The 18,010-nt window shown below is 28.6% G+C and overlaps 2 protein-coding genes across 2 annotated transcripts in view; both read right to left on the bottom strand.

Moving 5' to 3' along the window:
* Window positions 1-950: 950 nt before the first annotated feature.
* Window positions 951-1,439, bottom strand: LOC136087949 (zinc finger MYM-type protein 1-like). The gene has a single exon (XM_065811582.1). The coding sequence runs from the start codon at window positions 1,437-1,439 to the stop codon at window positions 951-953; it is 489 nt and encodes a 162-aa protein (XP_065667654.1).
* Window positions 1,440-7,652: 6,213 nt separating this feature from the next.
* The window catches only part of LOC100200562 (zinc finger protein 277), a 51,956-nt gene continuing 41,598 nt past the window's right edge, over window positions 7,653-18,010 (bottom strand). Inside the window, exons 10-13 of the mRNA XM_065812090.1 lie at window positions 8,262-8,304; window positions 8,127-8,176; window positions 7,884-8,008; window positions 7,653-7,808 (exon numbers count right to left, since the gene is read on the bottom strand). Of these exons, the coding sequence (XP_065668162.1) occupies window positions 7,721-7,808; window positions 7,884-8,008; window positions 8,127-8,176; window positions 8,262-8,304 (306 nt within the window). The 3' untranslated portion in view covers window positions 7,653-7,720. The remainder of the gene's footprint in view (window positions 7,809-7,883; window positions 8,009-8,126; window positions 8,177-8,261; window positions 8,305-18,010) is intronic.

Genomic DNA, 18,010 nt, shown 5'->3' with positions numbered 1-18,010 from the left:
ATTAAGAAGGTAGGGCAGAAAATCCAACGTTTGATTATTTCTTTCAACGACGGACACGAAACTGTCGAGAATTCGGTGATTTTGTTTTATAAGGCTTTTTGATGACCATATAATTATATGGTCATACTTATATAAGCATAAAGGTTTCTGTCCGGTGGAAATTATTCGTAATAAAGAAAATAAAGCGTATATATATATATATATATATATATATATATATATATATATATATATATATATATATATATATATATATATATATATATATATATATATATATATATATATATGAAGACCACACGGGAAAAAACGGCATAGTCACATTTAAAAAGTTTTGAGAAAGTAATTATGAATCATTTATAAAAGTTTTTGTATAAAGTTAGGAAAAAATTTTTTTTAATAAAAGTTAAAAATATTTTATTAAAAATGTAATCTTCAGATAAATTAATCAAGAAATAATTTTTTCTAATTTACAACTTATTTGTATTTTCTAACTGAAAACCTTTATAAATGATTAATATATACTTTCTCAAAACTTTTTAAATGTGACTCTGCTGTTTTTTCCCGTGTGGTCTTCATATATATATATATATATATATATATATATATATATATATATATATATATATATATATATATATATATATATATATATATATATATATATATATATATATATATATATATATATATATATATATATATATATATATATATATATATATATATATATATATATATATATATATATATATATATATACAGGGCCGTACCGAGCCAATTTTGCGCTTCGGGAAAGAAAAGAAAATTGCGCCCCCTCTTCCCCTCCCTTCCCCTCCCCCTCCTTAAAAAAAAAAAAGAAGAAAATTAAACGAAAAAAATGATTTATTGATCACAAAGTTTATCACATCAAGTTATAAGTAAAATTTGTCATTAAGGTTGCACAAACTTTAGTTCAATGCCACTTTTCTGGCTTTTCTTGAGGCATATTCACTAATGACATCATCAAAATCAATGTTGTTTGCCACTTCATTTTCAATTGAAATTATAGCCAAACTAGACAAACGTTCTTGGCCATATGTTGACCTCATATAGTGTTTTATGAGCTTAAGTTTACTGAAACTTCTCTCACACGTAGCAACTGTGACTGGTATAGTGAGGAAGATGCGAATAGCAATTGTTGTGCTGGGATAAGCATCGGTCAAAGAATATTTATGAATGAGCTGCAAAATGTCGATCGGGCTAGATTTTTCAAAGTTGTCCATCATTGCGGCAGCTTGATATTTAAAGCTTGCCATTTCTGACTGGAAATCGGAAGAATCTAAATCTGCCTTGTCAATTTGAGATAAATTTGCAGCCTTTTTTTTGAGTTCATCCACAGAACTTTTAGAGAGTGAATGCCCACTGAGGTAGCCAAAATCAGAGGATACAGCAGACATCAGCCTCAAACCGCCACTCTATTTGTGTAATAATGCTGTCAAACACAAAGTTGCACTGAGATCCGAATTCTGTTTCTGCTGTGAGAAGGTGAGAGTCATCTTCAGCTTCATAAAGTGCTATTCGCTATGAAGCAGTTTGTTTTCCCGGTCAATTAGAGAAAGAATTTGACACCAAAAATCCAACAAACAAAAAAAACTGAAATCAATATGAATGAGAAGTTCTTTTGCACTGCTAACTGTGACAGCATTTGTCATGGGATTGTGGATAATGGATTCCAAAACTTGAAGAACATCTTTGATTTGTCTGTGCAATGGTGTAATTGCTTCTTTTTTGGTAGACCATCTTGTGTCACTATTTCCCTTTAATGAGATGGTCAACGTTTTCATCAGTTTTTCCCATCTTGACGTGAAGCTTGAAAAAAAGTTAAAGATGGCTTGAACCTTTCCAAAAAACGTAATCACGAGTGGGGAAACCTCAGCAGCATGAACACCAACAAGATTTAAAGTGTGAGCTGCGCATGGAACAAATCTTGCTGACTCATTAAGAGAATGGGTGTGAGCTTTGACGCTATTGTATTTTCCAGACATATTGGCTCCATTGTCATAGCCTTGGCCCCGGCAATCGGAAATGCTTAGACTTTCCTTCTCCAATTTTTCACTTATCTCTGTTGCAAGACCTTTTTCGGTTTTTTGGTGAGATTCAATGAAGTCCACAAAGCTTTCCTTAATTGTGCAGGTTTCATCACTGATGCGGACATACCTGATGATCTGAGTCATCTGCTCTTTGTGGGAGGTATCTGGAGTGCAGTCAAACAGAACAGAGTAGTATTTAGCTTCTTTGATGTTTGACAAAATTTCTTTCCTGACTTTCTGCCCAAGTAACTCAATCAGCTCATTTTGAATTCAAGGAGAAAAGTAGGATGTTGTGGTTTTTTTTGCTTTAACGGACGCAATGTGTTCAGCCACTAAAGGATAATAATGGGTAATCAACTCAATTAAGCTCAGAAAAATGCCACTGTTTTGTTGACCGATGTCTTCTGTTGTTCCCCGAAGGGCAAGATTGTTCTTGGCACAGAAAAAAATTGCATCAACAATCACTTTTAAAATATCTCTCCGCTTTTTCATCTCTCCACTAATAACTCTCTACAGATCAGAATTCAGGGTCTTTCCTTCCTTGAGGTTTTTTTCAAGAGTTTTCCGATCAGAATAGCATCTTTGGTGTTCATTGTTGTTTTCATGCTCGGGAATTCTTGGGTTAAGTTTTTTCCAGTCACAAAACTCTTTAGAAATTTCTGAGAAATTGTTGGTTTTTGTTGTTAAAAATAACAAACAGCAAAAACAAAATAAAGAATCTTTTTTATTGCTGTACTGCAGCCAAGTGCGAACAAATTTTTTACCATTGGGATGAATTTTTTCATACCATTTTGAGCTGAAGTGTCGCATTCTGTTGTCAAAATCACACAGCGTGTTTGGGAAAAATTCTCTTCTGTCTTGCTCTGGCCTATGCTCAATCAAAAAGCATCTTGTTTTGTCCGTTATTTTAGGCCATGTTGGTGGATCCCTATGTTGAAAATTTTCTTCCGAGGCCACTGGAATTTCTGAGATTCATGAATGAAGTTCATCCTCGTCCATTTCAGCTGGGCCTGAAAGCTAGGCATTTTCATCTTGCCTGGTTGGTTCTGAATCAATTGTGCAAAATTCTTCTTGACTTTGGCTGATGAAAATCTCCTCTTCAATTAATTCCAAATGATGATCTGAACTCAATTAAAGTCAATTATAGGATCTGTTGAATTGTCATTAATTTCAATACAAATATCCTCTGAAATAATTTGTTTCTCCACTGAGTTTGTTACCAACCACTTTTTTAAACAGTTTTGTAGTTTCTCGTCACTTTCTTGGCGCTGTTTTTTATTCTTCTTAAATTCAGCACCAGATAACTTTTGGGTTCGACTCATAATAGAATTATAATGCTCAAAAGTTATCAAAGGTATATTAGTGTTATAGGGCGCTTTTTTGTTCAGTATATGAGCTTTAATATTTAAGAGTTTGTGTCAAGAGGCGGAATTTTAATTAATTTTCTTATCAACAGCAGTGACGCCATGAAAATTAGTTTCATAAACTGGTTATTGTTTTTTTAATTTATTAAAGTTTGCGCCCTCCCAATCTTGGCGCCTCAGGCCGCGGCCCGGCCGGCCGGCCCCGCCCTTGGTACGGCTCTGTATGTATATATATATATATATATATATATATATATATATATATATATATATATATATATATATATATATATATATATACATATATATATATATATATATATATATATATATATATATATATATTAGGGCGTCCCAAAATGACATGAATTTTTTTAGTTTTTAACTATTTTTAGATTTTCAATCAGTTTCATATGTATTTTTATCTACTATAAGCAACAAAAAAAAAAAATGAATTTTTTTTTATTTTTGACCCCCCGCCGCGGTTTTTTTTTTTTTTTTATAAAAAAATGACACAAAGAACTTAAATTATTTTCCATAATTAACTATGTTCCCATTTTTTATAATTTTCTTGTGTAATTTCGTTTAATATTACTTAACCAAATGTTATTTTAAAAAAAATTTCATATATGACCCCCTCATAGCCCCTTTAAAGTGTTTTTGCCCCAAAACAATCCTTAATATCCTTTTATATATCTTTTATTTATATCCAATATAATTAATTATTATTATAATTTCAAAAAGTTTTGTAATAAATAGAAATAAAAATTTATGAAAAATAAATTGTATCCTGGTTTTTAACTCCCCCCCCCCGTCCCCCATCTTTTCTCATAATACCCCTGTCGTATAATTTTTTTCTGCCTAAATATGGAACTTTATAAATTATAATTTTTAATTACAACAAAAAAAAAAATATTGCATAGTCTTGAATTAGTTTTACAGCTCGTTCTGCTGTATCGTTTACAGATTTCAGTGATTTGATATGCTCAAACATGTATTTAAAATTTCTGTTAGCTTTCCAAAACTTTGGGGATTTTTCCAACCAACCACCATCCTCGTTCGAATATCCGAATAAAATTAAAATGGTACTTAACTTTGGTCCAATTAAATCAGTCAAACAAGTACTCTGCTTCAGAAGGGAAATAGCGGAAAGCCTATATCATGTTCACAGTTTTCTTTTATATTTTTCAGAATTGTTTTACCAATTTTAGTTTTATCACAATCAGATACCTTATCAGAAAATAATGAAAGAGGGGACATTTCTTCGGTTAAATATCAAAGATGCCGATTAAATGTTTCCAGGGCAGCAACAGCAACATTATTGTCAATTTTTTTATAAATAAGCATTTCTTTGCAGAATTCCAAGTCATTAAATGGGGCATCGACTGTGCTTGTGCACATAAGCCATATTTTCACATAAAATAGTAAAGTAAATTTACAAACCTGTGATTATTTCGCCATATAACTTTTTCCATATTCTGCCAGGTCAGCAAAACAAACATTTTTGAGCTGAACAAGATTGTACACATCCATCTAGCATGATGGAAGGCTCCAGGTTTGTGTTACTGTATATTTATTTGTTTTGGATTGAGTAATTGCAAAGCAAGTTGACAATACTCTCGATAATCATCTCTTAATATTTTTCGAGATTTCGGGTTAAGTAAACCAGAAAAAAAAGTTATTACTTCTGCTTATATATATATCTTGGTTATTATTAAATACATCACCTGTGTTTGTATTTGGTTTTAAGAAAAAATGGGCTTTCCAACGAATTCTTTTAATAAAATGCTCAACTTTTTCAATCAAAGAAATAGTATAACTTTTTTCATCTGAATAACTGAATAACTGAATAAATAATAATTTTATGAGCTCAAAATATTAAAAAAAAATCAAGAAGGATTTAAAGTATTGGGGAAAAAATCTCGAAACATGAAATACCTTGAAAAAACTTAAACAGTATACCAAAGACAAAAAAGTAAAAATAACATTGACTAAGAAATCTTTTAAAAATTTTGATAGTGATTATAATTATACATAAAATAATTTAGTTGATGTATGAAATATACATAATACATAAGAATTATAATAATTTCAGGACAGGAAATTTCAAAATATGAAACCATTTCAAAATGGAAAATATTTACCTAAAGTACACAACCTATGACAAAACTTTGTAAACTACAACTCCTTGAAATGAACTAGATCTAAAGCATTGAAATTATATATATATATATATATATATATATATATATATATATATATATATATATATATATATATATATATATATTTATATATGCCCGGAACAAGGGTGATAAGGGTGGCTGTCACCTTTCTTTTTAAAAATTGGGCTGGTTCAAAACTCAACTTAATTTATGGTTGTTTTTTTTTTCATTATAAGTAGTGTTACCTAAAGCTTTTCTAAAATTCTTTGTTCCGCTAACTATAAAAACACATTAATTTGCAAAAACGACAATTAAGTTTTGCTTCATTGAATATTAAAAGCATTGATAATAATGTAAATAATCGAAATTTGATAATAATGTAAATAACCCTAATATACACATAATATCAGAGATTAAAGAGAAACGCCGTTCCTCCCTAGCCGACTAATTAAAAAACCGTTCCACTTCTTTTAATATTTCATTGCAACCGTTCCATCATCTCGTTTTTGGATTGTTGTTTTTTTAAATAGGATTGTCCATAAGTTACACCTAATTAATCTCATTGTAGTAGTAGGTCAATTTCACTGCGCGCTGACTTTTGTTAAAGTTAGACAGCTATTTTAAATTTTACTAAAATTTTGGACTCTACGAGGAAAAACTTTTTATTTTGTGCTTACAATTAAGTTTAAATGAGCGTAAATTCGAAATGATCTAAATGAATTTCTAATTAAATAGAACTAAAAATAAAACAAATCGTTAAGATTTTTATAAGGAAAATTTTTTTGTGTTTTATGCTAATTTTAAGACAGAAAACTCTGAACATCTAAGTTTATACTTATGCTAAATAAAGATGCTTTCGAAAAATTGTGATTTAAGCCTAGGAAGAAAAAAAGAACTAAAATTTGAGACGCCTCCGCCCCAAACGTGAGAGCAACAAGTTGATAAAATATTTTTTTTTACTATTATTAACTAAATCAATACTCATCGAAAAGTTGTAAGTTTCCTAAAATAATTTCATAAACATAACTGTTTCTTGTTTATGCAAATACGTTTCTGGTTGAACACCAAAATTAGCTTACTATAAAAATTCTGTCCCTTAAATAACCATTTAATTAATAAAAGCTTTTGACATAAGCAAACATTTTTGGAAAAAAGTAGTTAATGTGTACCCGAATGGGTTATTCCGCATCCTTTTGAACAACCAGTTTGAACTTTTTAACACCGTTCCACTTGATTTCCAATTCTACTTTAGCCCCTGTTAATATACACACAAAAACGCACATGTATAATATACACAAATAAACAATATTAGAACTTTATAATACCCTACGATAAGTTTAAAAGCTGATTGATGTATTTAAGGACGGAACTCTTTTTTCATAAAATTTTTGTTATGAAAAGTTATTAAAGTATATCTTTTCTTTATTTCAATAAAAAAAATGTTGCTTTCTTCATTAAATTGTAGAATTAGAATAATACTTTCAATTTGCAATAAGTAACATTTTCTAAACTTTTAATTACAAATAATTCACATAAAATAGTAGAAAAATTTATTAAAACCAAGATATCTTCATATTAAACTTTCCAAGATATCTTCATATTAAATAACTTTCCGACGTACCTCTTTTCTATTATTTAATATTACAAACACGGACATTGGAAAGTATGTCAAGTTAAAACTTTTGAGCGAAACATCTCGTATTCAAAATATTTAAAGATTTTAATTTTATTTAATTTTTTATCAGCGAAATTTATTTTAAAAAGAATAGATTCGTTGACAAAGTTAGAATATTTTGTTTGGAACCTGGTAAAATAGAGCTTTTACTTTTTGATTTTTTATTGCCTTTAAACAGATCTGTAAAATACGCAAATTTTGCGCATTTTACAGACCTGTCTTTAAATCAATCGAGCTGGTAAAAATGGTACTCAGCTTATCAACTAAAAAACTACAAATCGCATTCTGTAAAAAACAAAGCGTGTCATAAAAAGGTGTTAAGTGTTGTAAATTATCATAGTACTATGAACAAAATTTTGAGGAATCAAAAAAAAAATAGTCGTAATGATCTATTTAGCAGTTTACAACACATATAATTAAGAGTCACAGATCAAGAATCACAGATCAAGAAATAATGTTTTGATTTTCATCTTCACCATCATCTTCAAGAAAACATAACAGGCTATCGTCTTCAAACGTTGGAAAAAAATAGCTAAAATTATAAAAAAATATTACAAAAAGAGTTAAATGTAATTAATGTAGTTAAAACAAAAAATTACAAAATAACCTTGGTTGGTCCCAGACTTTTTTGTCTACTGGCAATTGACAGTGACGTTTAGCAGACAAATGAAGCTCTAACTCCCCTCTAGTCGAAAATTTGTCGATGCAATACGGGCAATTTAATTCAAATACCTAAAAAGTTAGGTATTTAATTGAAGTAATTCTGCTAAAATAAACTATAATCAAAGTTTTTCATTTTATTTCTAATTTTATAAAAATATTTTTGTTTTTGATATTAAATACTTTTTACCTTTTTGCGAATATAGTTAACAATCTTTACTTGATGATAAAAGTTCAAATCTAATTTGAGATTTAATAAAACTATTAAAGCAAGAACGAACCGGAAATCTAGAAAACAACAGATAATTTAACAAAAGTTGCTTACCGAGTTTTTTCCTTAATAAATTTAGATTAAAACCATGATCATTCTAAAGAAAATTAAAACCATTATTATTCTAAAAAAAATTATTTAATATTAACTATGACAAAAATAAATAACTAAAAATTTCTATAAGTAAATACTTTAAATATATATATATATATTTATTTATTTTTATATTTTGTACATATTAAATATATCTAATAAATATATCTAATATATATATATCCTTTATTTTCAATTTATGAAACTCAGGTTGATATACCACCTGAGTTTCATAAATTGGAGTTCTAAAAAATAACAGTTGAACTATCAGTTGCTGATTCTAACTTCTTTGTGCAACAAGATCTACAGCAAGTACCACAACTCCAACAACAGAACCAACAAGTTAATATCCAGAACTGTTAGCAATTAACAAACAAGTTAATGTTTAACACTGAAAATGTCCAGCCAACTAATAAAAACACTGGATGAGCGCTTACTAATATTCGCAGTGTATGTAATAAAATTGCTGAATTCCAACATTTTGTTTATTCTAACAATATAGTTAAATAACTAACTACCTAATAATCTATTATGTTCTGGATATTATACCGCTCTTTGCTGTGACAGAAGTAGTAAAGGTGGTGGAGTAGCAAAACTTTTTTTTGCAGTTTTATATAATATACAAAGGTTGATATACCACCTGAGTTTCATAAATTGGAAACTCAGGTGGTGTATCAAATCTGTCTTGATTTAAACCTTAATGGTCAGACATTAGGAGTTATAGGTTATTATCGCAGTGGTGGTTGCAGTAAAGATGCCATTGACTATATGGAAACTAGTGTAAAATGTTTTTCTCTTGTTTTCCTTTGAAAAAAAAGTGATACTTAGAGATTTTAACTTACCTGATATAGATCGGCACTATTATCATGATCCAGATAGTTTTACCAAGCCATCAATGAATCTCGGCCTATCAATAGGTAGGAGTATTATCATTGAAACATGTTTTAATATTGAAGATAGTTCGCAAACCTTCACTTCTATACTAAATAATACCATTATACAAAACGTAGCTAAAATGCGTTTTAGTGCCGATCATATTTCACCACATAAAATACACTTTCCTCATGATGTTAAAAAACTGATAAACAACAAAGCAATTGCATGGAAGAGATCAAAAATATAAGGTAAACTTGACGACAAACAACTTATAAATTAAATGCCTCAAAATGTTTTGTAGCCATTAAAAAGTGGCATTAAAATTGCCATTAAAATCATGCAGCAAATGAATTAAAGATGAAAGAGCAACCTTGATAGTTTCTTTAATTTTGTAAAATTAAAGAAACTATCAAGGTTTTAACTTACCTGATATAGATACAATGACATAAAACAAGTAGTAAACTCAATGAACCGATCTGATAGTAGTAAACTCAATGAGCCAATCTGATAATACACTTTCCCAAAACAAAAAAGAAATATCTTGTACTTTTAATAACTTTTTGTTATTACAATCGATAATGACCTAAGTTTACAGATCAAGTACATGCACATTCTTTTGCACTTTTCTGTTGTCTGCAAAACTGAATTTACAACCTTAGAGAGCCCTCCCTTGCCAAAATTTTAAATTTTTTTTGTTCCAAATTCTTATAGGATCCTATAAAACTTTTTGACTAGGGCTAGGCCAACAAAAATTCGAGGCCTCATTTTTAAAAATAAATAAAATTTTAATTCCAAAAATATAATATTTGTTTAATGAAATTAAAGATTTTATTTCAATTTTTCTTGCTTACAATCTACATAATCATTCTTTATCTAATTTTCATAATGAAAATCTTTTATCAATGAATATAAATCTTTGATCAATGAATCAATTGACTTTATTTTGTGTTCATTACTTTTAAAAGAATACGCAAAATTATTTAACGTTTTTTGTAATGTAGATGATGGAAAATGACCGCTATCCAGAGCAGTTGGATATCACAAAAGAAATGAAAATTCTAAGAATGATCTCAATATTTGGAAATGCAACCTTCATTCGTTTTTCCTTAATAAGTTTGTACAAATCCAAATGAGACACTTAAGGAGCTTGAGTATTAAAATAAGCTTTCAAATACTTTTTTTAGAATTTAGGTTTAGAATTTCGATTTCTGCATATAAATTTTCATCAATATCTTCGGAGTAGTCTCCCACCAGACACCAGTCTTCCATTAACATAACTTCAGTTTGTCTTTATTGATTCTTATGTCTATTAAAAATAAAAATTTGTCATTAAATTCCTGATAGATTGAGGTCTTTTTTTCAAATTTGTAGTGAGTTTATTGATGATTTAAAAAATATATATTTGTCTTAAAATCTTTATGTGGACTTAACTGAAGTTCTTCTGATCAATTTTCACCTAAAAGCACTTTCCTATTACAGTGTCTCTTTTGTAAATAGTCTGAAAATTGAAATTGAAAAATTGAAAATAATCTCCAAGAGATAAATAAAGTTATGAATATGTATCCAGAGTAATAGTTGCACTTTGCAATAATTTGGAAACAATATTCATTTGTTGTAAAATTTGATCCCTAGTTGTTGTTTTTATGGCAAATTGTAAAAAAAAAATGGATTATCGATGTGGATGTAGTTGTTTTAATGAACCAGGTAAAACCTTTTAACTGGCTCATTAGAAGTTTGATCAATGCACATCAAGATCACACATAGGTGATTTTTGTGGCTAACATCAATTGTCAAATCTACTGATAATCCATAGTAGGAGAGACCGGGGCTAGTTGGCTCGGTTTTTACTCTATGAGCTCTGTAGCCCTAACAGTACATTTTTTTAAAATTATTAAAGTGTAGTCTTAAAGAGTATGGATTAGGGTATCTTATAAAATTTGCATTCAATTAAAAAAATTCTTGGGGCCTTTCCGGACCCTCATTTAATATTACTTTTAGCTGGTACCAAATATTAGTTTGTATAAAAGCCAAACAGTAGCCCACCTTTTATCTGTGGAAAAAAAAAACTAAAAAATATTTCTTTCTAATTTTTTTATAAGAATAAATATTTTCAATATTGTTAAAAATTAAAAAAATAAAATAATTTTATGAAAATAAATATTTTTTTCCATAGTAAATGCTATGAGCTAACTTACCCCGTGAAAAATTTGTCAACTTACCCCGAAAGCTTTTTTTTTAATAAACAGTCTATAGATCCTGAAAAACAGCTGCTTTGAAAAAAAAAGTCTGACTGGATATAGTAAACCAATTGTGACTGGAACTTTTACAATAATTTTTTTTCATACGACTAAATATTTTCTTTGTAAAGTAAAAAAAAAGCGATGTTCTAAAAGTTACGTTTTTGTCCAAAAAACGCATAAATCTCAATATCTCCCATGCGCATGCGTGAATCCTGACAATACTACAGTGAATGATGAAATGGTCAATAAGAAAGTTTCTGAGTAATTTTTGTCACTTTCTGATGAAAGGCTCTAAAGATAAACGCAGTTCGTCAACTTACCCCTGCGGCCAACTAGCCCCAGTCTCCCCTACTTTTATTTTAGAACATCATTGCTGATTGATTGCAAAACTATTCTTGCCATCAATAAATCAATTCATCACATGAAGTCTTTAAGAAGTAGTTTTTTTTTTAAAAACTGCAACAAAAAAAAACAAAAAAAAAAAAAATGTAATTTATAAATTTATTTAGTTTTTGAAAACGAAACAAATTTATAATTTATAAGGTTTTTTCCAATTTTATTAACTCGTAGTCTCTGTTTGTTTGTCTGTGAGCATCAAATCTTGAAATCAATTTTTGAGTCACTTTCTGATAATAGTTTTCTTCAAATTGTGCATACATGCTCTTGCTTGATGACAATGCAATATTCAATAATTAGTTTCATAATAAGTCAATTAATTTAGTTTAATTAATTAAAGTAATTAATTTTAATTAAGTTTATTTTTTATATGGAAAAAAGAATAAAACTTTATAAATAAGTATATTGATTGTTTTCATACTTAAACACGCGTTTAGCATATTTGGATAAGGCGTTGACTTCGTAAACGGAATGTCTGTGGTTACGCATCTTTCTGTACTTTTTTGTTTTTTTACACACGCATACAGCCGAATGTTAATAAAAATAAAACAGTAATATCAACAAAAAAAAAATAATTGCAAAATTTATGTTTTAACAACATGTAAAAGCATTGGGTTTTAAAAATTTGCTTTTAAATTTACTTGTTTAATTATCAAACTAAGAAAAAAAGTTGGGTGGTTTTGCATTAAATAATGTTTACAACTGTTCTAAACATTAACTAATGGAAAACAGCCTTGACTATTTTCATAGATAAGTTGAACCAAGATCTTTTAGAATAACAGAAGGCCTTTGTTGAACTTAAAATGGCTTGCAAGTAAAACCCCAGCATCTTGCACAAGAAAATATAGTTCTCAACAAAATCCATAAAATTAAGTAAAACTTTCTGATGAAAATGTATGTATTTTCCAAGAAAACTTTATTTCATTAAAACTCGATTTTTTGGGAGGCCTTAGAGCTATGACCTAGTCGGCCTGCCCATAAATTCAACACTGGACGTCTATTAACTTCCTTCTATTGTAGAAAAAGCGCTAAGAATGCTTAAAACAACCACATCTACTGGTCAGGATACATTCCAAATGTTCTACTAAAGCAATGCGCTAATAGTTTAGCAGCTCCCTTAAGCCATTAGTTTGATATCTCATTTAAAACTGGTGCTTTACCATTAAACTGAAAAGTAGCGAAAGTCATTCTGATTCATAAAAAAGGATCAACAATTGATCCAAGTAATTATAGACCTATTTCTTTGACATCTACTTGCTGTGTACTTGACATTTACTTTTCGTGTACTCTTGTGTCCTTAATAAAAAGAGGGGAGGGTGGATGTTTATTAATTTTCAGAAAATTTTCCCACACACCCCAAGCTTATTAAGATCTTCCCATTTATTAATTTTTACTTGTTATCAACAAAAACTTTATATCTCAAAACTAAAAAGAAAAAATAAGTGAACATCGGCCTTAAAAATTAGAAAACAATTCTTTTAGCCACTGATAAAAACTAAAACTTATGTAAACAGGATTTAAAAATTGCCAACCAATTGCCAATGAGCTCAGTTAACAACTAGTGACTCCAACTATAAAACTTACACTCACCTTAAAATCTAGTATTCTGATAGATGTAATGTCATTCCTAATGCATTTCCAACATATCCTGTTCAACCTTTTAGAGTACTATTTGCAGAAAGTTTTTCTTCTTTTATTTACTCTTTGTCAGGTAGATGTATCATGTCAGATAGCCTGTTGACCATGTCAGATAGCCTGTAGACCATGTCAGGTAGCCTGTTGCATTTTTTCCTTCCAAGTATGATGAATGCTGGATCATCTTGAACCATAGATTGTTGCTTGTGCTTCCTTGATAATGGCTATGCAACTCTTCCTGTTATCTTAAACTGAACCATTAAACTGTTAAGTCAGTTTAATGGTTCTAAGGTTGGCTCATAGGAGAGTTTACCGAACTCTGTGGTAGTTCTCAGAAAGGCTGATTTCATTAAAAGTTGTAAAATATCAGAGTGTTAACAGTGCTGTGTTGCAAATAGATGGTGTCTTAGCTAGTGCTTTTGGTGTGCATTGTCAAAGCCACATAAGGACCCCTAAGTTACAACTTTAGGTTAATTAGCAGGACTGAGACAACTGAATACCTCATTGTTTGGGATGCCGTAACTTATCTATGAATGAGTCAAGCTCTCTTTAAACTCAAACCATGCCTAAAAGGTTTGTGTTTCGGAGTTATAGATTTGAGAGGTTATAACAACAATTAAGTAGCCTCCTTGTCTGTAGAGGCCTTTTCGGCCTTGGGCAGGTTAATTTACATTAAAAAAAAATTTGTATATTTGTTTTCTTGGAAATAACTTTCCATCAGTTGAAATTTACCTCTTTCAAAATTTACCAGACTTGCTTGTTATTTGTGAGATTAATTTAAATTTGGCTGTTCCTTGTTCAGAACTCAATATTGACGGGTACTAACCTTTGTTTTGTAAAGACAAAAACTTACCACTTAACCCTCTGCCAAAATTGCTGTTATTGGTCATCACATGTTTGTTAAAAATTGTTGTTACTGTTCATCACATGAAATGGCCAATATATAATAATTTGGTACAATATAAAATAATGATAACAATTTCATTATCATGCATATCATTACTATGATTACTATATTCTCCTGATTCTCTACCACTATCGTGCTCACCATTTTCTATCTCCTGATTCCTAGACCACTACAAATCTCTTATTCAGCTCTGTATGAAATACTGCTATCATATTTAGGCTGGTTCTTCTAATGATGTTCTTTCTATTTTAGACAAGGTCTTAAAAAGCATTGTAAATGTAGTTGGACCTGCTTTTTCTGCCAAGCTTGAGCCTCTCAAGTTATTTATAATTTCTAAAGGGACAGGAAGGAATGAGAACAAAGTACAAAAAGGTTGTTTGTTTTTTTATCTAAAGATAATAATTTTTTGAGCTTCACACAGGTAATACAGCAAAATTCTAGAAAAGAATTGGTTTACATGTCAGGGTTGTTCATAATGATAAATGTGAATTTGTGAAAAACGAAGGTTTTGAGCTTAGGTGCAAGTAAGGTCACTGGTACTAGAGCAAAGCCGCTCAGTGTGAGCAAGTCATCAATAAATGGTGAGGGATAAAGAGATAATATTAGCTGAGAAAGATAATGAGATAATATTAGCTCTGAAACAATTAGATAATGGCACATGAGAGAATAGTTAGAGGATTTTAACTCAATACTTGGATATTTCTTCTTCTAATATCTTGTTTTTTAATTTTGCTTTTTGAGGTTGTAAAACTTGATATAAAAAATATTTTGTTCAGCAATGCAAATTTAAGGTAAGCTAAGGTTGCTTTCTCTTTATCATTCTTACTCTTATCTTACTCCTGATTCCATCCTCTATTATCTTACTCCTTTATTACTATTATCTTACTCCTAATTCCATCCTCTATCTCTACAAATTTCATATTTGTCTTGCTATGGAATATTGTTATTTTATTTGGGCTGGTTCTTCTAATGAAACTCTTTCTCTTTTAGACAAAGTCAAAAAACACATTATAAATGTAGTTGGACCTGTTTTTTCTGCCAAGCTTGAGCCTGTCATCTAAAAGTTGCATCTCTTTTCTCATTTCTACAAATACTACCATGGTCGCTGCTCAAAGGAGCTCTTGCTCATATAGAGTTAGAACAGAGTTTCTCTTAACTCTATTCTTAGAATATAGAATATAGTTTAAGGTATAGAATAGAGTTTAAGGGTTTTTAACTCTAGAATAGAGTTAGAGCTTTAACTTTAACTTCTTTGTTTTCTAGTAACTTAATAGTAGTTGCTTGCAGCTTTATTGAAAATAAATTAAAATAAAATAAAAAAAGATAAATGCTCACCATTTATGCATACATAATTTGTATTTTATATTTGTAAAATGTATAAATAAATGTATTTCATTTATGTATACATAAAACATACACATGAAAATAAATGCATTACAACCATTTTGAATATATTTAGTAAAAACGCTTTTTGATACAGAAGCTTAAACTTAGCTCCAATAGAACTGCAATAGATTTGGTTTAAATCATTTAAAACATACTTATCTAAACTAGAATTCTTTAGTTTATAGAGCATTTTGAACTAACATAGTAAATATTCCAGAGTTTTTGTTTATTTATTCATTCAGGGTTTTCATTCATTTATTTCTTGATTATTCAATCAGGAGTTTTCTCATTCATTCATACAGGATTTTTTTAGATTAGGAATCAATCAATATATTTCTGAAATAGTTTTATACATTCACGGAAGTTTACAAATAGTACATGTACTAATCTTAAGTAAAAACCTTGCAAATAAAAGCTAATAAATGCTAATGGCTATATTAATCTTCCACAGCAGTAACAAAACGAACATTAAAAGTTGTGGTAGTAAAAATTATATTAATAATAAAATAATAATAATAATAATAAAAGTGGTAGTAACAATAATAACAATACAATAATAGCAATAAAATGATATTAATAAAAATAAAATGATGAAAATAAAATTAATTAAAATAATCATAACAAAAATAATAGTAACTTAGTATTAGTCACATACACACACACATATAGACACATACATACAAACAAACATACACACTTACATTCACAAATACATATAAACACATATATTTATATCCCCCTGTATTGTATACATACATAATATACACACACATATATAGATTCATATATATATATACACAAATATACATAAATACACACACATACATATACATACACACAAATACATGAACACATACATACACATATACAAACATAAATACACACACATATACATATACATATATATACTCCAACACACACAAATATATATATATATATATATATACACACACACACACACATATATATAAATATATCAGGCCTTGTTAAGAAGCGCTACGGAGCTCGCATTTTGCTTGCGAAAAGGCGATTTGCCTACGCGTTCAGCAGTTTTGCGCTACGCAAAAACTTATATCTTTTAGAATATTTAAATTATCTTTTGATTACCGTTAACGTGACGTTTATTCAGAAGAAATAAAGTAAAAGCATTTAACCGCAATTGTAAAATAATAGATTTTTTTGTTGAAGAAACAGTTTGTTTGATAATTTTTTTTTGTTATTTAAAATTAGTTAAAAAAAAAAGTGTTTTCAGTTTTATCTCAAGGAATTAAATATATAAATTCCTTTTAAATATAAAAATTATTTTTAGTCATAATTAGTTTAAAAAATGCACGATTTATTTTGATGTAAATATTTTATTAATAAGATATTTTGTTTATTGTTAATTCAATAACGTAAAGTTTTAATGACGTTCATTTAATTTATGAAAATAAATTATGATCACGAATATGTTATCGGTAACTGATAAATAACAAAAAAAAACTTTATTGTTTAAAAACATTATTAAAAAGAGTTCACAAATTAAATAAGAAAAAATGTATTAACAGTTAATAAAATAACCAAAAACCAAATATAAAATCATAAGAAAATAAACAAATATTTTCATGTTTCATGAAAAAAATTTTTTTTTCAAAATAAAATTTAGTTCATATTTGAAAAAAATAATAAAAATGATTTTTTTAATAAGAACTTAGATTTTATTTGTAACTTTTGTTATAGTGAGAAAAAAACAAACTGTTTGTATGATTTTTAACGCGTTAATAAAATAACTTTAATTACAATGCGGTAGTTGAAAAGACGCTAGTGACGCAATATAACTTCTAACGATGCAAAATATATTTGCTGAGTTGAGTTACTTAGAAATGCGTTATGCGTTTTCGCTACGCAGCGAAATCTCGTAACAAGGCCTGATATATATATATATATATATATATATATATATATATATATATATATATATACATATATATATATATATATATATATATTTATATATATATATATATATATATATATATATATATATATATATATACACACACACATATAAATATATACAAACATAAACATACACATCCATGTATCATATATTGAATGGAGAGCTTTTAGGTCATAGGGAAGGCTATTCAAAGAATTTATACTGTGGTTTTTTATAAACTTATATCCATAAGTAACACAACAGTGTTTTAAGACCGCTAGGTTCGGATTATCAATTGATCGTAGATAGTATCGGTTATTTGCATTTTTGGGAAAAAAAATGTAAGGTAAGA

Source organism: Hydra vulgaris, chromosome 12 (assembly GCF_038396675.1).
Source record: "Hydra vulgaris chromosome 12, alternate assembly HydraT2T_AEP".
NCBI classification, from domain to species: Eukaryota; Metazoa; Cnidaria; class Hydrozoa; order Anthoathecata; family Hydridae; genus Hydra; species Hydra vulgaris.
This window is presented reverse-complemented; position numbering and strand designations above follow the sequence as displayed.

What these genes read in the sequence shown, in the direction of transcription:
- LOC136087949 (XM_065811582.1), bottom strand. Translation starts at nt 1,439, where the DNA reads ATGTCTGCTGTATCCTCTGATTTTGGCTACCTCAGTGGGCATTCACTC.